This window comes from Podarcis muralis, chromosome 7 (genome assembly GCF_964188315.1).
Source record: "Podarcis muralis chromosome 7, rPodMur119.hap1.1, whole genome shotgun sequence".
NCBI lineage: Eukaryota > Metazoa > Chordata > Lepidosauria > Squamata > Lacertidae > Podarcis > Podarcis muralis.
Genome location: NC_135661.1, coordinates 4,354,437 through 4,376,910, shown reverse-complemented (window position 1 = coordinate 4,376,910; position 22,474 = coordinate 4,354,437). Strand labels below are relative to the sequence as shown.

Sequence of the window (22,474 nt, the reverse complement as noted above, 5' to 3'; positions counted from 1 at the left end):
GGAGCCCAAGAAGGTAAAATCTGTTACTGCTTCCATTTCTTCCCCTTCTTTTTGCCAGGAGGTGATGGGGCCCGTGGCTATGATTTTAGTTTTTTTGATGTTGAGTTTCAGACCATATTTTGCACACTCCTCTTTCACCCTCATTAAGAGGTTCTTTAATTCCTTCTCACTTTTTGCCATCAAAGTTGTGTCATCTGCATATCTGAGGTTGTTGATATTTCTTCCGGCAATCTTAATCCCGGCTTGGGATTCATCCAGTCCAGCCTTTCGCATGATGTATTCTGCATATAAGTTGAATAAGCAGGGAGATAATATACAGCCTTGTTGTACTCCTTTCCCATTTTTGAACCAATCAGTTGTTCCATATCCAGTTCTAACTGTAGCTTCTTGTCCCACATAGAGATTTCTCAGGAGACAGATGAGGTGGTCTGGCACTCTCATTTCTTTGGGGTTAAACCATGGTTAGGCTTAGTGTTAACATTCAAAACTGGGCTGATGGTTTGTCTCACTCCAGACAAATCATGAACTGTAGCCAGGGTTTGTTCTTGACTTGTCACTTAAGCTTTGTCCACAGGAGACAACCATGAGCTTGGGTTCCTGCGTAACACTAAGCCAAATCATGGCTTTGCTCTGGGTAGTGTGGCAGCCGCAGCAGGACTAGGGGTTTTAGGACAGAAGTGGCTGGGTTAGTAACAGATTGTTTTGAATGATATAAAAATAAGTAAAAGCAATTTAAATCACTGACATAAGCAAGCTTCCAACTTTTTTAATTGGTGTATTTCCTGAATAAGCGTACATACTTATAAATTGGTCACTGTGATAAAGATGTGTTTGTAATGAAATAGAACTCTTAGGTAGTATAATCCAAAACCTTTAGTCATGCATCCTCCATGCCTCCCTGCACTGTGTAATTTATATATCATAGAGCGGGGCAACTGTAAAATGAAGTATTTGTGTTTATTATTTTTCCAGCTTTAAATTACACTAAGCAAAACTAATTCCTTTGTTTTCAAGTGTCCGAAACTTTCAGAACCAGAGCTAGTAGTTAATCTGGCCCATCAGTGTTTCTTCATGAGTTGGATATTAAATATCATGCTCTGCTATTGACAATTCATAATTTCATAAATATAATACGTTGTATCCGATGCTGCAGGTGTGGTGTTCTGCTCATACAATGGGAATTCCTCTTCCTCTCATCTCCCTGCTTACCTCCCCCCCCCCCCCCAGCCTTCTCCAAAGGATCTCCCAATCCAGTGGAACAGATTTAGAAGGTGTGGCAGTTGAGGTTGTAGGGGAGAGGGAAGTTCTATTGTGCAGGCTGGTCTGTTGCATGAGCTTCAGTGTCAGATACAACCCAATACTGTAGATCCAACCACAGGCATCAACTCCTAGGGGCTCACGTCCCTTTGTCCTCTCCCTAAAATATTTGAGGGGGCCAGCCCCCCCCACCTCCAAATTGATGGGCATTGCTGCCTTTCTTTCTTTTCCACTTTTGGACTTCTGTTTCCCAACAAGCACTGTAAGTGAACTTGTAAAAGGGTTGCTGGATAGCAAGAGAGCTGGGATTGGACAAAAACCTCTTGACATTTTGGAGCAGAGAGAGTGTGAGAGATAAGAGAGATAATGCAAACTGCTTGCTCCGCAGAGTGGTTCATGAAGCTGTGCTAGGACGAGAGATAAAGCCTCTCATGGTTGCTTATCATTAAAAAAATTAAACTAGGAGTGCCTAATTCCGATGACTTGGAAGGTGAAGCTCCTCACTCATTATTGTTGCTGCTGCTGTTGTTAATCCACACTTTACCCCAAGGTCCCATGGTGGGTTACAACAATTAAAACACAATATTTAAAAGCAAATTAAAACAGCTTACTGTCACAGAATTAAGGTGGGTTTTAAAAAGATGCCCCAGCAGGCATATGCATAATTTTACAGCCAGCCCTCAGGGTTTTTTTTTTGGAGGGGGGAGGTGAAACCAGATGTCTAGAAAGTTGGGTTTGGGGAGAGTTGAGTTCAAGTCCATTTTCACCTTTAAGAATTGAGAGTAACCCTGGACTAGTTGCTGTTTCTGAAACCAGTCAATCTCACAGAGCTGTTTTGGGGATAAAAAGTGGGGTGAAGGAGGAATAAACCTTCACCAGCACTAGGTACCTCATTGCTATGATTGGGGACGGGGCTTATCTGCCCTCCCAATATTTTATTCAAGTTGGCACCCCTGGATCCAACACTAGTTACAGTGTTAGACCTCAGATCTCCAACACCAGGTGCTATTGTCCTTGGTGGGGTGGATCGTAGGGCAGTTAGCGACTGAGATGCAGGGAGGCCTTGACTGGTTGGCTCCTTTGGGAGGCAGCTGATGCACAGGGTGACTTGCACAGTACAGTGGTACCTCTGGTTACGTACTTAATTCGTTCCGGAGGTCTGTTCTTAACCTGAAACTGTTCTTAACCTGAAGCACCACTTTAGCTAATGGGGCCTCCCACTGCTGCCACGCCACCGCCGCACGATTTCTGTTCTCATCCTGAAGCAAAGTTCTTAACCCGAGGTACTATTTCTGGGTTAGCGGAGTCTGTAACCTGAAGCGTCTTTAACCTGAAGCGTATGTAACCCAAGGTACCACTGCATAGTGTAGGTGTGCTGTTGGTGAATGACCACTGCTGACATTGGCCCATGCTTGGCATTCGTCAGCAGAGCACCTGCACAAGGCACAGCCTGTTGTTGTCTTCTTTGTTCTAAAATAGAAAAGTAGGCTTTAACAGTATTTTGTGATAAAAGGGTTTTAGGAGAGTGTGTACATTTTCAGATCTTTGTATTAAATTCAGACTAGATTATTTTAAAAAGATACTTCATATATAAAGGCATTCATTTAAAAATAAAATTACAGTTTTATTAATTTATTAATATTAATATTGAACAGTAACAATATTCTTAAATTCTTTATTTGGCTTTACTGGTAGTTTTGGGTGGGTCAGTTAGGAGGATTGAGTTAAACTAAACATTATTCTGTTGGACTACAGCAGCAGTTCCTTTTGGCAAAAGGAGTATAGTTTAATGCTGCTTAACACAGGAAGTAAACAAGCTATTTATATCTTCATTTATAATGCTGGGGATTGGCTCCCTGATATAGGGGATATGCCAGGAGAGATCATGGTACAGAGCTGCAATCCTATCCCCACTTGTGAGTAAGCCCAGTTTAATTCACTTGACCTGACTTTTGAGACAAGCTGAGTTTTCCCAGTTAAACTAAGACAAAACAAACTCAGATTGCTTCTCTAACTCTAGACAAAGCAGATCTAAGCGGAAGGCCTACAGCAGACTTGGAGGTTCCTGATCAGGCTTGGAGGCCTTCCTCAAGGCAAAAGCAAAAGCAAAAGGAAATTAAATTGACTCTGGTACTGAGCATCTACCCTGGGTGGGTTGTGCATCTGACTTACCAGTACAGTGGTGCCTCGCAAGACGAAATTAATTCGTTCCGCGAGTTTTGTCGTCTTGCGATTTTTTTTGTCTTGCGAAGCACGGTGTCGGGAAAGTTTTGGGAAAGCTTCAAAAATCACCAAAGTCTTAAAAAACCTCAAAAAAGGCTACCACACCGCGTTCTATGAGTTGCTCCTCGAAGTCAAGTCGCAACTGTATTAACGGTGTTAAGAAAAAGGAAACAAACTTGCAAGACGTTTCCGTCTTGCGAAGCAAGCCCATAGGGAAAATCGTCTTGCGAAGCAGCTCAAAAAACAAAAAACCCTTTCGTCTAGCGAGTTTTCCGTCTTGCGAGGCATTCGTCTTGCAAGGTACCACTGTATTTAAATCAGATGCTGGGTGGATGGGAATCAATCTCTTATAAATGAAACCTGATCTTGAGTACATTTTAACATTTTTGCATTAATCTCTCAAGAACTTTATCAAAGGCATGAAAGTTTGCTTTTCTGTGTTAAACAAGATGGTAGCAGCCAATCACCATTTGAGTGGGGACTGTGAGGAAAAGGAGCCCTGTGTCTTTCCTGGTGGGATTCTGTTGGAGGCAGCTGAAGCACAGCATTGGGCAGGTGCTCTGTTGAGGAATGGCAGGTAATAGCCCTACACAACACTGAGTTTGTTGACTTGGACAGTTGGTACGATGAAATTAATAAGTGGATCCCCACCCTTTTCCAGGCTGAAAGTGTACTTAAATAACCAGTAAAAATGTGCGTAGACTAGTCTCTCACGGGTTTTTCCAAAGCTTGATAATAATTCTTAAGTGGTAATGAAAGAGTGAATTACACTTGGGAACAAAGCTGCCTCAATAATGCTTACTGACAACCTGTGCAGGCAGGACAGAAGTTTGACCTTGCTAAATCTCTTCAACTTTCCTATTAGATATAATTAATCCTGATACTCTTCTAAACTGGAGATTGGGGCCATTGGATTATAGTGGTTCTGTACTTTTTCAGAAGATGGAGTCCAGATTTTGTTGTTCCTTTTATTCCTCCCCATTAGTAGCTGTCCACATGAAATCTCTGGGTGAGATGAACTTCAGTGTTATCAGTAAACTTGATAACGTTCAAATCTGTTTTTTCCTATTTTTCCTTTATATTGGCTCCATATGCAGTATGATGTCTTTAAACTTTGCATGCAGTTGTTGGTGGGTTGATGAGTTTGAAACTGTCTGTTTGGGGATACTGTTAAATCTCCAACTTGTGGTTGTCACCATGAGTGCCATTTATCATCTTTAGCTAATTTTACCAGCTATACCTGCTACTGAAAGATAGAAACCTATGCCTTGCCTGCTAGATTTTGGCAACGCATTCTATGTGCAACTGCCACTGAAAATGGCTTGAGAAATTCAGCTGGTGCAGAATGTTGTTTGCCTCTTTAGCACAGTCATATCAGTTACTCTGAAACAGCTGCACTTGCCTGCCTGTTTGCTTCCATGCCCAATTCAGGTTTTTAGTTTTGCCTTTAAAGTCCTAAGTAGCCTGGGTCCTGGTTATTTCAGGAAATGATTACTCCTGTGTGAAGATCATCACACTTAAACTCTGCAGGTTAGGGAGTGGTTCAGATTCTTTCTTTTGTGAAGGCTTGGATGGGCCTCCAAATGTGAAGCACCAATATTGTGGAATATCCTCCTGCTTGAAGTATGTCTTGAGTATCTCCTGTAACCACAATCTACTAACTGTTGCTTTATCCCACTGCTGCTTTTTTTGCTGCTGTCTTGTTTTTGTAATAATTTTTTTAATGAAGTTGTTCCTGCTCTTTTCATTTATTTTAACTTTGCTGTGTTGTATACCACTTTTTTGGGATGGAAAATACCCTTAAAATAAAACTCATACAAAGGCCTTGTATTGTTCCCCCCAACACAGCTGAAACATGCTTTGAAAAATCTTCCCCCACGCCCTGGAAAGTTGACTTATTGGAGATACATAAATATAATAGTCTCTTCAGCCTTTGTCCATATGATTAATGCTGCTTTTCGTCTACAGAGACTTCATAAACAAACTTTGGAGCCAAAAGCTATCTAATAGAAAGTAGACATGTTTATGGAATGGTTTATTTTGGGTGGAGCCGGTATAGAAATGATTTGTGGTGGCTAGCATAGTGTAATGAGAGTAGGAGAGACCTCGCCCGTGTAAGCATGGGCTGTCGCAGCTGGAGCAGGATTAGGGGAGTTGCTGTATTTCATCTCCTTTATCTGACAAGGGGAGTCATGGCTCTGAACAGATGGCCACCATCTGTGTGCAACTCTGGAAACCCCAGTGCCAGAAAATTAGTCTGAATTTGTTTCACTGGATTTGTGAACAGGTGAAATGGTTCCTAATAACCTAGCATATTGTGTAAGTGGCATCCTTTCACGAGTTTCCATAATAGTGACAAGAAGCAAAGCAACAAGTATGGCCTGGATGGAATTTTAAACAAAGGAGATGGCAGCACGCTGGCATTTAGTCTGAAAGGCCAAACTATGTTGCAAAAATGTAGAAGCTGGTGTGGCAGTGGAGGTACCGTACTTTTCGCACCATAGGACGCACCGGACAATAGGACGCACCTTGTTTTAGAGGGGGAGAACAAGAATAAATAATTCTCCCCCTCTCTGCCCAGCGCCCCTTCAGCGAAGCGGCAGGAGGCGCTGCGCAGAGAGGGGGAGAATTTCCCCCCTCTTGTATTCCCCCTCTAAAACAAGGTGCCATTTAAGGTGCATTCAGTCGTCTTCAGGCTCCACCCTGGAGAACGAGAGGAGTCGGTGCGCACTGACCCCTCTCGCTCTCCAGGCTTCAGGTTCCTTTCGACCTGCTCTTTGGGGCTGGCGGGGGGAAGCCCACCACCAGCCCCAAAGAGCAGGTTGGGGAGCAGCGGAAAGCTTCTATGGCTTCTTTAGCCCCGCACGCGCTCTTCCAGCTGGAGAGGTGGCGCGCGGCTAAAGATGCTCCTGCCATATCCACGCGTCACCTCTCCAGCCAGGAGAGGGTCGCGGGGCTATGGCGTCTTCGCTCCATAGGACGCATACATAGTTCCCCTTCATTTTTGAAGGGGAAAAAGTGCGTCCTATAGAGCGAAAAATATGGTATATTTGAAAAAAGAAAAAATGTGTTGGGTTTAGGGACAAGTTTAGTGGGAGCTAAACACAAAGAGTTGCAAATTAATCTGGGCCAGTAAGCTGTATAAAATCCTATTGCTTAGTACTCTCTATTAATGTGAACAAGCCATCCTTAAGAGGCTGTGGTACATGAACCATTTATTGTCAACAGAAGCCTTTACAGTAATGTTGCTAGACTGGATTAAGTCAGCCAGTGTGCATGGTTTCTCATGTGTGTTTGTTAAGAATTTTGTTCAGGCCAGTGAGACAAGGTACATCTGGTGAGTGATCCATTCAAGCTGTCAGTGTATCACAAATAACAGCCATAGATATATGTGGAGAAGGTGACTATAATTTCTATGGTCTAGTAACTCTTTTCTGGATTTATTTGCTAGGATTTGCAAATAAGAACAACTTACAGAGGAACAATAAGGTATCCTTTTCTCACTCCCACTGAAGCGATTCCCCACCCCCCACTTTCTGTAACTTAACCTGAATGTTGGTGCTGAGTAGTTGGTAGCAAATGGCAAATTGTCCATTTTGTGAGAGGGAGGATCTTAATAGTGTATTCACCTTTCAATTAAAAAAAGGTTCACGATAGCTTGCACTTAAAAAACAAAAACGAAAAACATTCGTTCTTCAAGGAATTGGCAAAATAAAACAGAGTAGAAGTGCTGAACTTAGCACCAGGGACAGAGCTGTTTGCCAGCCCTGTTCCTTTCTCTCTCCGTGAACTCAAAATGGTCCTGTCAAGTTCCAAATTGTGGCTACTTTTGTGTGCTGCCTGTCTTCCTTCCTTTCCAACTATTATTGTGTTGCTCAGCAATTCATTCATTTCAGGCCTTAAAGAGCTACTGCTTCCTTTTCATATTGTAGCCAGGAATCTGTGTGTAAAAGAGTATGCATACTTAAAAAAATTATTTGTCAAGGAAAGCTGAAGTTTGAGACATGCATGCATAAATTATCAAAACTGGGCAAATCTGCTTGGCCACTTAATATATATTTACAGTAATGCTATGCAGTGAATTGGCAAAAGGAGGGCAGGGCTGTAGCCAGTGTGGGGCAGCATCAGGCTGCACCTATGTGTGTTGACTGCAGAGGGCAGAGACCAGATATGAGATTGAATGAGTGATTTGGAAGAGTTGGGGGGTCTATTGGAAAGGAGCATATGAGGAAACTAGAAATATGACTGACTCATTGCCATAATTATTTAATAATGCAAGCTACTATTTACTTAATCATAAATAGTAAATATTTGCATGATTAAAACTCATGATAACCATATATCGATATGATTCTATAACAGTTTATTGTACTGAGTCAGGCTATTTATTGATTCACGTGGTTCAGTAAAATCTACTTGGGACTGGCAGTGACTTTCCAAGTTGTAAGGCACATCCACTTTTCTCTTTTAACTGGAAATGCCTGGACTTGCTGCATGTAAATAATGTGCTTCACTACTGAACTACCACCACTCTGTGGTATTGTTGTCACTGTGAGTATTTTTTTGTCTGATCACTTTTTCTTCCAAGTTTAGAAGTCTAACTTTTCTTTCTTTGTCATTGCTAAAGGAAACTTAAGCTTGTTAGGGTTGTTTTGATTTAAAAAAATAATGATGGAACCTATTCAGTGAACCAGTAATAAATACATTTTCTAGAAATAAACAATGTTTGTTTCTTCATTAACCTAAGTTGATGTTAATAGCACAAGTCTCTACCACGGTTAGAATAAACTCCGAAAATGACTGGATCAGCCCTCAGTAGATGCACTTTAATAAACTTACAGTTGTAATACAGAGTGTGTGTGTGTCTGTGTGTGTGTGTGTGTGTGTGTGTGTGTGAGAGAGAGAGAGAGAGAGAGAGAGAGAGAGAGAGTAGGAGCCTAAAATTGTAGGGTAGAAATTAAATGGATATTAATTGAGAATCTGCTTGCAAACAGTTGTGAAAAGACTGTTGCCATTTTGAGGCCGGTGGCAGTGGCCCATTTGGCAGTGCTTATGATTGAAAAATAGGATAATTGCCAATTCCCTCAGTCTAGGCTCTGCATGCTCTTCCTTTGGCAAGGAATGGGCTGAAAGATGAAACTTCCAATCTGTCATATTTGTGTGTGTCAGTGACTCAGGGCTACTATGGCCTGAATTGGAGTTAGTGTCTGAACTCACTTCATATCTGTCCCTCAGCTTAGCGCTTATTACGAGGTCCATTTTCTTTGTGGCTAAGGCACAGGCAGGGGGCGTTGGATCTCTCCCTTTGCTAGTTTGAGCATTAGCAGAGGCTTTGCCAAAGCTCACTTTATGTATCACAATTGCTCACTCCCTTCTGGGGGTCCATATAGAAGCAAATGGTTGTGAGCTGCTGAGATGAACAAGGGGGAAGCTTTCTCAAAATTGTAGTTACTGTTTGCTCCGGGAATGAGGGTGTTAAAGAAGCTCAATGAAGCTTGGTTCATCTGAGAGTGAGTTGGTGGGCAGTACCCAAGTTGCTAGTTCAGTTCAAAATATACTATATTAATGTGAATCTAATGCACCATCAAATCTAATGCGCACCTCAGTTTTCATAACCTTGAAACCAAAAAAGTGCTGTATTTTTCGCTCTATAGGACGCACCGGACCGTAGGATGCACCTTGTTTTAGAGTGGGAGAACAAGAAAAAAAATTCTCCCCCTCTCTGCCCAGCGCCCCTTCAGCGAAGCGGCAGGAGGCGCTGCGCAGAGAGGGGGAGAATTCCCCCCCCCTTGTTCTCCCCCTCTAAAACAAGGTGCCGTTCAAGGTGTGTTCAGTCGCCTTCAGGCGGCTACCTTGGAAGCCTGGAGAGCGAGAGGGGTCCCGCGCACTGACCCCTCTCGCTTTCCAGGCTTCAGGCTCCTTTCGACCTGCTCTTTGGGGCTGGCGGGGGGAAGCCCACAGCCAGCCCCAAATGCCAGGTCGGGGAGCAGCGGAAAGGCACGAAGCCTTCCCGCTGCTCAGCGAGCTTCTCGAGGCTGCTGGGGAAGCCCGGGGCTATGGCTTCTTTAGCCCCACGCACCCTCTCCCGGCTGGAGAGGTGGTGCGCGGATAAAGAGGCTGCTGCCATAGCCGTGCGCCACCTCTCCAGCCGGGAGAGGGTGCGCGGGGCTTTGGCAGAAGCCAAAAAGTGCTCCGAAGGTTTGCGGATAGCTGCATGAAGCCCGGGGAGCGCAGTGGGAGTTGACACTGCGCTCCCCAGGCTTCAGGCTGCTATCCGCAAGCCTTCGGAGCCCGGCGGGAACTCCCGCCGCGCTCCGAAGGCTTGTGGATAGCTTCCTGAAGCCTGGGGAGCGAGAGGGGTCGGTGCGCGGGAGGGGTCTTCTAGAGCGAAAAATACGGTATTTGCTACGTCAGTGGTGTTTTTCAAGTTTGCAATCAAATCTAATATGCACCCTAATTTTCACGATGTACTGCATTTTTCTGTGTATAATACGCCCCCAAGTATTTGATGACCCCAATTTTTTAAAACCGAAATTAAGAAATTAAGTTGTTTAGCTTTTTTGGGGGGTGGGGGAAGTCACTTCTGCCAGTCACTCACCCGCCTGCCTGCCACTCGCTTGCCACAGCCACTGCTGATTGCACACCTCACTACAGCTGCCAATTGTCTGCCCACTCGCCGCCACCAACAGCCCACTTGCTGCAGCTGCCAATTCCCTGCCTGCCTCGCCACAGCCACCAGTCACCTGCCCAATCTCTGCTGCCAATCTCCTGCTTCCTGCTGCCATTAATCGCACACACCCCCCCGCATTCACTATCCGTGAATAAGACGACATCCAATTTTTGCCTGTTTTTTTTTTAGAAAGAAACATCATCTTATACATGGAAAAATATGGTAATTTGTGCAAAAAAGGTGCACATTACATTTGAGTAAATATGGTACTGTTTGTTTAAAGTTGACAGACTAGAGTCTTAACAGTTCTGTGTCCAGAAGGCATATTGGGTGATATTAAAAATGGAGGTTTTCTCATCAAGTTGTGAATTTGACCTGGTCTAGATGGGGGGAGAGGTTAATATCTGTGAGTGGTTGTCCTGATTGTCTCGCTGAATCATGGGGCCATAAGGCTACTTTAAACAAAAGTATTGTGAATTTTGAGCAGACTCTTGGAGAGGATTACCTATATAAAGAACCATTTTTTCTGAGAACAAATTTCTGGTGCTTATTGAATTGGAGAACTGACATTCCTTTTCTTTGACTTTAAATTGCCCTCTCAAATGTTTGGGAAACCTACCAGGAAAATCTGTTCAGAGAAGTGATATGGAGCTGTGACTAAGAGCTTGTTGTTCTTCACTCCATGTATACATTTACAGTTTCATTTGTAACTGCACTGGTATTGCAATATCCCTTACATCAGTTTTGTGGCAAAATAAATTTGGCAGCAGTGTCTTTGTCTTATTCACAAGCAAGAGAGCCCCCGACCAAGGCCCGTTTTTTCACCTGTTTGGCTAATGATTTATATACCTACTAGTGAAGATGCAGCCAACTTTATGAATGTGATTGTCCTTAAACTTCATCAAAATGAGAACATACATCTATCTCTGTGATTTGGGGAAAGAATGAGAAAGTTGATAGGTCCAGCAAAGCAAGGCCAAAGCAGTCATGATAAATTGCAGTGTTTTGGTTCTTGAAAGACTAACAAGTGATGCTTGGCTTCAATTCAGCACTCACAGTAGTTGTTTGGGCAAAAGGATTTCAATGAAAATAGATGTGTAGTTGTTTCGAAATTTCTTTTTAGTGGGCAGATTCCTAGCACAGTAATTTGTGCTCTAGATGAAACAGTTTTCTTTCTGGTGTTGTGTAATCATGTTTAGGTGGCATACTCAGTGAGCATCTACTTATGAAGCCCTGTCACATTTGACGAGCATGGGTTAATAGTGTGGTGATATATATGGTTGGGAGGCAAAAGCTGAGAGCTCTTGATAGTGCAGAGCAGATGCAACAGTCCCATGGAAGGAAGGTTTCTATTGCTCTCAGCAGTGCAGACTGAGGAGAAAAATACTCATGGCAGCCAGCAGAACACAAGATGGGAATAAGAGGGTAGGAAGCTGCAGTTCTGAGAGAAATTTAGGGATGATGTTTTGTTTCATTTTATATTTTTATCTCACTACAGAGGAATTTTGCCTTCCAAAGTAGGCTCACATCAATCAAACAATGAGGCACAGATCCTGCACTCAGACCTACAGGCCAAACACTATGGAAAGGGGGAGAACAATCAGTTTAACAACCCAGAATAAACAAACATTTACTGTATTTTTTGCTCTATAAGACTCACTTTTTCCCTCCTAAAAAGTAAGGGGAAATGTGTGTGCGTCTTATGGAGGGAATGCAGGCTGTGCAGCTATCCCAGAAGCCAGAACAGCAAGAGGGATTGCTGCTTTCACTGCGCAGCGATCCCTCTTGCTGTTCTGGCTTCTGAGATTCAGATTCCCCCCCCTTGTTTTCCTCCTCCAAAAACTAGGTGCGTCTTGTGGTCTGTTGCGTCTTATAGAGCGAAAAATACGGTATATCCAGCTGATGAAGCCATTCTTCCCTTGCTGGTGGTTTTGGTGTGGTAGAAGTGGTGAAACTGATGGCAGGGGCCAAAGAGTTATCCCTTCCCTTTGTTGCATTCTCAGGGCAACTGTGATTGTGTAGATGAGTGTCTATCAAGATTATATGAGTGTCTTTCAAGATTATGAGTGTCTTTCAAGATTATATGATGCGAATGTACATGCTTTTGTTCTTTACTACAGCTCATGAAAGTTTTTATGGTTTGGAAGGCATCCAGGCATAGGCATAGTCCCAGGTGTTTGGGACTACAATTCCCATCATCCCTGACCACTGGTCCTGTTAGCTAGGGATGATGGGAATTGTAGTCCCAAACACCTGGAGGGCCGGAGTTGATTTCTTAAGAGAGAAAAACCATTTCTTAAGAGCAGAGAAGAGCTTATTAGGGACTAAACATTCTCACTGACATGCTTGCTTGTACATGCTCAAAAGTTGTCTATGCAACTAAAAAGGCTAGATGGCTCTTTTGAAAAGAAAACTAGGATTCTTGATCACATTCACATAGGTGAAAGTAAAAAAAGATAAAGCTATAGCGGGAGAGAAGAAAGAAAGAGGGTAGCTTTCTCATATATTTTAAAAGGACATTGGAAAGACAAATGAACCATCAGTTGGTGCGAAAATAAGCAATGCATTTAATCTATGGAGGTGGGAACCTTTTTACTATAGAATTTTCTCTGACTATGTTGGGGTGACTGAGAGCTTTCATTCCCCATAGTCAATTAGTATTCAAGGCCTGCATTGTACATATATAAATAATGTTAGTACTAATCACATTCGCTTCCCATTTCTCTCCAAAGAGCTCCAGGTGGAATGCATTAAGTGATACATTTTTTTCTCTGACAAACCCTGTGTAGTAGAATCATAGAATCATCACATCATAGAATTGTAGAGGTGGAAGGTACCCTAAGGGTCATCTAGTCCAAACCCCTGCAATGTAGGAATCTCAACTACAGTATCCATGACAGATGGCCATCCAACCCATGCTTGAAAGCCTCCAGGAAATGAGAAATGAGAGTTCACAACCTCCCGAGGGAGACCATTCCACTGTTGAACAGCTCTTACTATCAGAAAATTTCTCCTGATGTTTAGTTGGAGTCTCCTTTCTTGTTACTTGAAGCCATTAGTTTTGATTTCTACCCTCCAGAGCAGGAGAAAACAAGCTTATTCCTTCCTCCATGTAACAGCCCTTGAGATATTTGAAGATGGCTATCATATCTCCTCAGCCTTCTCTTTTCCAGGCTAAACCTACCCAGCTCCTTCAAGTGCTCCTCGTAAGTCTTGGTTTCCAGACCTTGATTGCCTTGGTCACCCTCCTCTGCACATGTTCCAGCTTGTCAACACCCTCTTAAATTGTGTTGCCCAGAATTGGACACGGTATTCCAGATGTGGTCTGACCAAGGCAGAATAGAGTGGTACAGTGGTACCTTGGGTAACAGAGGTTTCAGGTTACAGAGGCTTGAGGTTACAGACTCCGCTAGCCCAGAAATAGTACCTCGGGTTAAGAAATTTGCTTCAGGATGAGAATAGAAATTGTGCTACGGCGGCAGCAGGAGGCCTCATTAGCTAAAGTGGTACCTCAGGTTATGAACAGTTTCAGGTTAAGAATGGAACTCCAGAACGAATTAACTGTGGAACTGCTATTACCTTTTCCACATGAAAAATAAAAACACAAGAAGAGCCTTGCTGGATCAGGCCATCTAGTCTAGCATCCTGTTCTCATTGTGGCCAAGTGAATGTGTGTCAGAGGCACACAAATGGGACATGAGTAGACACTCTCTTACTCAAGAGGCCTACTTTCTCTGATACTAAAAATCATATATAATTGTCACCACTAGTAGCCATTGATAGCCTTACCTTCATGAATTTGTCTAATCCCTTTTAAAAGCTGTCCAAGTCAGTAACCATCGCCATGCCTTGTGCCTACAGATTCCCATAGTTGTGAAGAAGTACTTCCTTTTGTGGACGCGGGTGGCGCTGTGGGTTAAAGCCTCAGCGCCTAGGGCTTGCCGATCGAAAGGTCGGCGGTTCGAATCCCCGCGGCGGGGTGCGCTCCCGTTGTTCGGTCCCAGCGCCTGCCAACCTAGCAGTTCGAAAGCACTCCCGGGTGCAAGTAGATAAATAGGGACCGCTTACTAGCGGGAAGGTAAACAGCGTTTCCGTGTGCGGCTCTGGCTCGCCAGATGCAGCTTGTCACGCTGGCCACGTGACCCGGAAGTGTCTCCGGACAGCGCTGGCCCCTGGCCTCTTAAGCGAGATGGGTGCACAACCCCAGAGTCTGTCAAGACTGGCCCGTACGGGCAGGGGTACCTTTACCTACCTGTATAGAAGGGACGCGGGTGGCGCTGTGGGTTAAAGCCTCAGCGCCTAGGACTTGCCGATCATCAGGTCGGCGGTTCGAATCCCCGTGGCGGGGTGCGCTCCCGTTGCTCGGTCCCAGCGCCTGCCAACCTAGCAGTTCGAAAGCACTCCCGGGTGCAAGTAGATAAATAGGGACCACTTACTAGCGGGAAGGTAAACGGCGTTTCCGTGTGCAGCTCTGGCTTGCCAGAGCAGCGATGTCACGCTGGCCACGTGACCCGGAAGTGTCTTCGGACAGCGCTGGCCCCCGGCCTCTTGAGTGAGATGGGCGCACAACCCTAGAGTCTGTCAAGACTGGCCCGAAACGGGCAGGGATACCTTTACCTTTACCTTACTTCCTTTTGTGTGTCCTGAATCTTCCAGTATTCACCTTCTTTTGATGACCCCACAGGCTTCTAGTATTATGAGAGAGGAGGAAGAGCTTTTCTCTGTCCACTTTCTCCACCGTGTGATAATCTTATACATTTCTGTAATTTACCCCTCTTCACTTCTCTTTTCTCTAAACTAAAAAAGCTCCAAATGTTGTAAATCTGCCTCATGAGTATCTTCTTTGGGGATCATTGATCAGAACTGTGGACCATAGAGTTATATAACAGCATTAAGATTTGGGTGGTTTTATTCTCACTCCTTTTCCTAATGATCCCTAAAATGGAATTTGCCGTTTTCTCAGCTGCTGCACACTGGGTTGATACCTTCACTACAACTCCAGGATCTCATTCTTGGCCAGCCATCACCAATTCAGAACCCATTGCTGTGTACGTTAGGATTTTTTGTCCCCATGTGCATAACTTTGCAATTCCTGACATTTAACTGCATTTGCTTTTTTTAGCTCCCATTCATCCAGTTTGGAGAGCTCCTTTGGGAGTTCTTGTTTCTAGAACCCTGATCAATTTGTTGCCACCTCCAGGTTTGACTTTCTCACTTTCCAGCCCAACTCCAGCTTGTCCCAATACAGATCCATGGTTGACCCCCACTTACTATATATATCTCCAATGTGGGAGCTGTCCACTTTTTCCTACTCTCGAGTTCCTGTTTGTTGGTTTGTTTTGTCACTAAGGCCTAGGACTTTATGCCTTCTCTCCACTCTTTGCCCTGGTTTCTCTGACTAGCTCAGGCACAGGGCTCTGCCCGTCTGCCGTGAATACTGTTGAAAGGATTCGTTCATTTCCCCATCAGTCTCCTTTTCCTCCCTTAGCACACATTTGACCAAATGTCATCCAAATGTCCAATATCATCCCTAAGCATTTTCCTTGCTTCTAATTTGTTAAATAATGTTTTATTACTAGGCATAATGTTTTTAGTGATGAACTCCTTGAAATTCTTTTTTGTATTTTTTGTTGTCAGCTTTCCTTTATTTTGCCAATGTTTTGTTGCTTTTTGTTGTCATCTCATCTATTTTGTGAAAAACACATTCTTGCCTCTATGTTATTGACTTTGCTTGTTAGCCACACATCCTGTAGACCTTTGTGGCACCTTTCCTGATCTGTGGTATATATTATATAATTTAACCTTCATTATGCTTTTGAATAACCTCATGGCAGTCTGGATAAATTTAACTTTGCCTTTCTAGTTCCTTTCTGCCAATCCCCTCAGTTTTCTCCTTTGAAGTTCTGTGTGACTGTTTGACTTCCTTGGCAGTTGCCCACTTGCCTATAAGTTGAATTTGATAGCATTGTAGTCACTGTTTTCCAGTCTGTACCACAACACTTACATCAGGTCCTGAGTACCACTCAAAATGGTCTCCGTGACCAATACAGGCCCAGCACCTGCAGTCTGCTCTCATTGCAATCACTTGGACCTGGCTTCCTTTGTATATATATCTTCACTGCAGTGCTCTGTGAATTTTTGAGGTAGGGACAGGGACTAGGAGTGGTCTTCAATTAAGTTTTACTCAGAGCAGACCCATTGAAATTAATGACCATGATTAAGTTAGACCCATTAGTTTCTCTCTGAATAAAGCGTAGTTGTCTAACACCCTAGGACAGTGTTTGAAATTAGCCAGGTGCCAGTTGCATTTTGCACCTGGCTATCGACCACTTGCAACCAAGTGAAGATGCCTGGGCACCAGGATGGCACCTGACATCACCACCATTTGGAGGTGCATTTCTGATCATCCTTGGGTCTTGACTCTTTCCACTCACTCATACCACATCCTGTAGAATTCTATCAGTTATATTTTATCTGCATAATCAGAATGAATTTCTGGAACCAATATGCTTTTTCTGTGTGCAGCCTGAGCAGTAGCAGTAAACAACATTATAGTTAATAGTTATAGTTATTAGTTGTAGCTTGTCTTCACTTACCTCACCCCACTGTCCTTCTCATAGTGGTGAAGAATATTCTTACGTTATTATGTCACCATTAAGAAAGAGAGGTTGGAATAGGCCAATGTACTGTGTAGGTGGGCATGTTCCTGAATCAAGTGACTTTTAAGTTCTCAAAGTTAACCTGACTCAAGGTAGTCGTCTGAGTTAGCCAGATGTTTAACTGAGAATCAATCACAGTCAATCCATCATTTGAAAAACAAGACTTCTGAGCTATTTTACCCAAAAATGGCAACTAAACATTCTGTTTTGGTGACTGTAACCTTGGTTTAAGGAGTCATTTGGCTCCTTGCTTATATATCTGATTTTCTAACACTGCCCTAGGAAACGAATTGCTTATGTCTCAATACTTTTGACCTGAGTTAGCTATCTCTGCTCTAATGTCTTCATTCAGTATATGTTTTGCAAATATGATATAATTAATGAAAATCTCTATTATTCGTCTCCTTCCCCCACAGCCAGTTGCTGAACCAATCCCAATCTGCAGCTTCTGCCTTGGCACAAAAGAACAAAACCGAGAAAAGAAACCTGAAGAGCTCATTTCTTGTGCTGATTGCGGCAATAGTGGTAGGTGGCTGCCTGCATTTTGGGCAATGAGATCTATTGAATTGGTGACCTGCAAATGCATTCATTGTGCACATTTAACAAGCTAACTTAAAAAAAATAACACCTTTTTAACCCAGCTGGAGCATTGCTTCAAGACTGCTTGTCATGGGCAATATCCACTGTAGTTACACTTCTCCTTATGCCTGGCTATGCTGCTAGGGATTAGTTTTATGTTTTCTGAGGTAATGCTTGGAGCAGTGCAGAAACTTGCAAAACTTAATATGACCAGAGTTCATGTTGGGGCTGAAAAGTTGTGTGGTAAAGTATTTCTTGCTCTAGAGTTTTGCTGCTGAAAGAGAAGTAAAAGAAGGTTATTGGAAAGAAGGTTCATTGTAGGCTGGGAAGACTCTTTGTCACACAGATACCACCAACAGCTCTATTAAAAAATGCAATGTGCAGGGAATCAAAATGTCCCCTGCAGATGTGCCCTTTAGCCTAATGCAGCTTTGTTTTTAGCTGCTTGCCTGGTGAGCGTAGGTGGAATTTCACTCAGACAACTGAGTGAGCTGCTAGAAGACAAACAGAAGGCTCAGGCTGTCCTCTGGCAACCCACCGCATTTATATATTGTGCATGAAAGTTGGTGCTTTGCCTCCTCTCTACCCATTGCAGAAACGAAGTGGGCTTCTGCATGGAGTGCTCTTCACATCTCCTGACATCTCCTCCCACATGGTTCCTATGCTGGTCAAGGAGAAATGGAAGCCCCCCTTCCCATCCAGCATAGAAACTATGTGGCTTACTAGCATAGGCATAGAGCATTTCACGCATCCTCTGGCAGTGCACTGGATACATAGGAGGTAAAGCTCCCTGCCTACCATAGAAACCAAGAGGTTGGAAATGGAGTCAAGAAGGGCTCTACCCTTTCACCATTAGCTCACCATGTTAATGTGTTAGACCAGAGCTTTTCAAACTGTGTGTTGCAGCACATGTCTGTCGGCTGCAGTGTTTAGGTATGTTGCGTGAACGCTGGAAAGGGGTTAGTTTAACCTCCAGTTTGCTAGTAAAACTGAATTACTGTGTCATGGAATGATGCATGACAAAAAAGTGTGTCACCAACATTAAAAGTTTGGAAAGCTCTGTGCTAGACTCACAGCCAATGAATCTTTTTTTGCATTTAACAGAAACATGGTGAGCTGATGACAGTCTGTGTCTCTGTTATTGAACCAGGTTTCTTTAATTGTATGCTGGATACACCGGAAGGAGCTTTTCCTTTTGTATGTCCAGCACTGAAGTGCAGGAGACTCACTAAGAAAGCAGGGACCTATCTGTGCCTTGGTTGCCACCTACTATGTTGGATGAACTGGACAGGGTTCTGCCTCCAGCGTGTCCAACATAGAAACCCAGTAAGCTCCACCTTTGAATATAAAGGTGTGTTGGCAGGCGGGGGGGGGGGCAGGGCTAATCTACAAAGCTCACCTCATGAACGGCTTCTTTGGCATTATTTGGGCACATCATAATTTCTGCAAGTACTTAAGTACATATTGGAATCATCTTTGGTTAGAACTATTCATGCAATTCCTCAAGGGTTTTGTTTCCTCTTTCCTCTGAATATTGAGTGTTTGGGCAAGAAACCAACTTCCCTTCCAAAAACACATATTGTGGGTTCATCCCAGAGTGCCAAGCACACACGGAATTGCTCTGGCAGAACTGGAGTCTTTTTAAGATGTCAAATGTTAACTGCAATAGAACCTGTACCTTCTGCTCTTCCTGAGCACAGGCTGTTCCTACTTAGTTTAACTGAAATTGTTTTCACCTTGGTGTAGGTCATCCATCCTGCCTGAAGTTCTCCCCAGAGTTAACAGTTCGTGTGAAGGCCTTACGATGGCAGTGCATTGAGTGCAAAACATGCAGTTCCTGTCGAGATCAGGGCAAGAATGCTGTGAGTACCTGGACATTCACCTTCTGGATCATGTTCATATTCTAACTAATTGCATGAGATTCTGCAGTTGGCGGTGAGATTTGACCTTGCCATAGACATGTGCACAGTGCAAACGTCCAGGCTGGACTACTACAGCATGCTGTGCTGGAAAAGTATGTTCAAGTTTTAATTGCTACAAATTGTGGTGGTTCTGCAGAGAGCATTTGTCGTATCGGTTGTGTTGGTTCCCTATTTGCTTCTGAGCCCAGTTCTGGCCGTCAACCTTCAAAGCCCTGAACAGCCTGAGATCTTAGGGGGGTCTGCCTTCTCCCCAAAGAGTCTGCTGGTGCTGCTCTGTCTCTCTCCACTTTCTGAGGTTAGGTGGGTTAGTATGCATGGCAGGACCTTTATGGCCATTGCACCTAGGCTATGTTCTTGCATTTTACTAACAGGTTAAAACTTCCTATTCCAGAAGTGTTTAGTGGAGAGGTCTTGGTTATTCTTCCTACTTAAGATTTGAGTTTATTTGTTTCTACTGCAATTTTCTCTGCAAGCTATTGTTTTTAAAAATAATCTATATTGGTTGCATTTGTGCTCATTTATGCTAATTCAGATGATTTTTAAGCAGAAAAGTAGGGTACAAATATTTTAAAGGAATATAGGAAGAAAAGTTTTGTAAATAGAATAAACAAAATATTCTTTCTGCCTCATTAATTCAGTGTTTATTCCTTTTATTGCATAACAGTTATAGGCAAATATTTATCTAGAAAATATTTAACCAACCTTTCAATAAAATATTACCAGAGCAGGAAATTATAGTATTCTATTAATAGAAACAAATAAAGCAGTGAAAACAGTTTGAAACAGCACTTGCAAGTAGTAACTGCTACTCTAACTGACTGACAATTAGCTACCGTGCTGTGGTCAAGGGGCCGGTATTGGTGTACAAAGCCTTATACCAGTGGTGTCCAAACTTTTTTCAAAGTAGGGCAGATTTGATGAAATGAAGGGCCGTGGGGGCCGACCAAAGGGCCGACCAAGGTTGTTGACCTTTTTTGGGGATTGAAGTTGTTGAGCTGCTTTTAGGTTTTCAGTTGTTGAGGTGTTTTTTTACGATTTTACCCCAAGAAATAAACTGCCACAGGGGCTGGATTAAACCGACTGGCGGGCCAGATTAGGGCTCCCCCAATGGACTTTGGACATGCCTGCCCTATACAGTTTGAGACCAGGATTGCCTCTTTGCCTACATGTGAGCCAGAGTCGAAGCTTCGTTAGACTGCTCTGCTGAGGCATGGGCAGCCGCTTGCCCTTCAACAGAGCAGTTTAAAGAAGCCGCCTGCCCACACGGTCCCTCTGCAGTGTGAGGGCCACAGCGTAATTGCAGCTTCTGATTATATATTTCTTGCAGTTTCCCTTCCTCATCCTTGCACAGGCAGAAAGATACCAGTCTGCAGCTGGAATACCCCCTCTCAGCCTAGAATCATAGTGGTTATATTTGATGATAACAGAAAAGAGTGTTCTTGGTCTAAGTGCTTGAATTGCAGTAACTTGAAATTTCTGTGCTTCGCAGGATAATATGCTATTTTGTGACTCATGTGATCGTGGCTTTCACATGGAATGTTGTGACCCCCCTCTGACCAGGATGCCAAAAGGTAAGAAAGGGTTAAAAGATGCTGCAGGGGGAGAAACTCACACAAACAACCCTTTTAGCCTTCAAATTATAGATGTCCTTAACAGGCAGAACAGAATAGTAGCATAGGCTTGATTAAGAGTTCTGAATAACTTTACAGATAGTGTTGTAGTGAATAAGAGTGTGAGCTGCAAGACATGAAGAAGATGAAGAAGACCATGGCTTGAATCTGGCCTTTTCCATGAGCTTACTAGGTTTGTCAGCCTCAGCTCCTCCTCCTCACCCCCACCCCTCAAAAATCTGCAGTACAGGGTCATAATACTACTACCATATGTTAAAAGTTGGCGTAGGGAACTCTATGATTCTGTGACTGCAGAGAATGTATTTGAAGTGTTTGAACACTCAAGCAGTACTCCAGGGAGAGCATTGCTGCTGTGTTCCTGTCCTGCTCATGGGCTTTCCATGAGCATCTGGTTGGGCACTGTGAGAACAGGAGGCTGGACTAGATGGGCCACTTGCGTGCCCAGCAGGGCCATTCTTAGGTTATATAAATAATACGGTATTGTTCTCTGGGTCAAACAGATGTTGACATACATTATGATGAGTCTGTTCACTTTACAGGCATGTGGATATGTCAGATATGTCGGCCACGTAAAAAAGGAAGAAAACTTCTACACAAGAAGGCAGCACAGATAAAGCGGCGTTATGCCAACCCAATAGGACGTCCCAAAAACCGATTAAAGAACCAAAATGCAACGTAAGTTTTTCCAAAACTTGGTGGCAGTGGGTACAGAGTGAATATGGATACCTGTGCAGTTCTGTTGTTAGAGATGTTCCATCTTCTTTGTTGGGTTAAATATTTTGGTACGTGTTCTGGAAAGATTATGAGTACTTCTGTCCAAATTTTTAATGCTTTTTGTTTCTGAATGCTACACAAGGCATATCTTTTACTTTGTGGGATTCATTAATTTCCCAGCTTCCGAAAACTCAGCATTTGTTTTGGTTTTCACATTTTTTTTATTTGTAGAAGAAGTCTGTTTACACCTTTCAGTGTAGGCAGTTAGTCCTCAGTAAAAAAACTTCCGGTGCTGATTTCAAGCAGCCCAAGCTTCTACTTAGGAGGTAGATCTCTATGCTAGATAACAACAATGGCCATTCTTAGCTTGCATTCCCACTGAATCTAAAGTAAGCGATGAGCTTCCCTCCTTCAATAAAATAAGTTTGTGCATCCACTTTGCTCTGTTAGCTTGAGGCAATATATAACTATGTTTCTTGCACTACAAACCCTTCTAGCCTCTCAAGTTAGACTGGCAGAATGTTCTGCTGCCATTAGTGGAGTACTCTGTCTCACTTGCTTTTCAAGATTTTTCCACACCCATGAAATCTGGAGGGTGCTTGGATTGTTGCTTTACAGAACACAGGACATGATCCATGTCACTGCTGCTTTTGAATATTTAGATGGCTTCCAATTTTGCTCTAGAGTTCCATGTCAGAAAGGTGTGGGAGGGAAACTATCTGAAGGGTCAAACAAGCCTTGCCATTAAGATCATTATACACTGCTCTTAAACACTTGAGTTCTCGTGGCGTCTTTTTGGTGGTGGTGGGGGATTAAGTA

The 22,474-nt window shown here is 43.4% G+C and overlaps 1 protein-coding gene across 2 annotated transcripts in view; it reads left to right on the top strand.

The window, feature by feature from the left end:
- The window catches only part of KAT6A (lysine acetyltransferase 6A), a 73,980-nt gene that overhangs the window by 13,514 nt on the left and 37,992 nt on the right, over positions 1–22,474 (top strand). For both annotated transcript variants that reach the window (XM_077931059.1, XM_077931060.1), the window contains exons 3-6: positions 17,226–17,334; positions 19,135–19,250; positions 20,800–20,881; positions 21,481–21,616. In XM_077931059.1, coding sequence (XP_077787185.1) covers positions 17,226–17,334; positions 19,135–19,250; positions 20,800–20,881; positions 21,481–21,616 — 443 coding nt within the window. The remainder of the gene's footprint in view (positions 1–17,225; positions 17,335–19,134; positions 19,251–20,799; positions 20,882–21,480; positions 21,617–22,474) is intronic.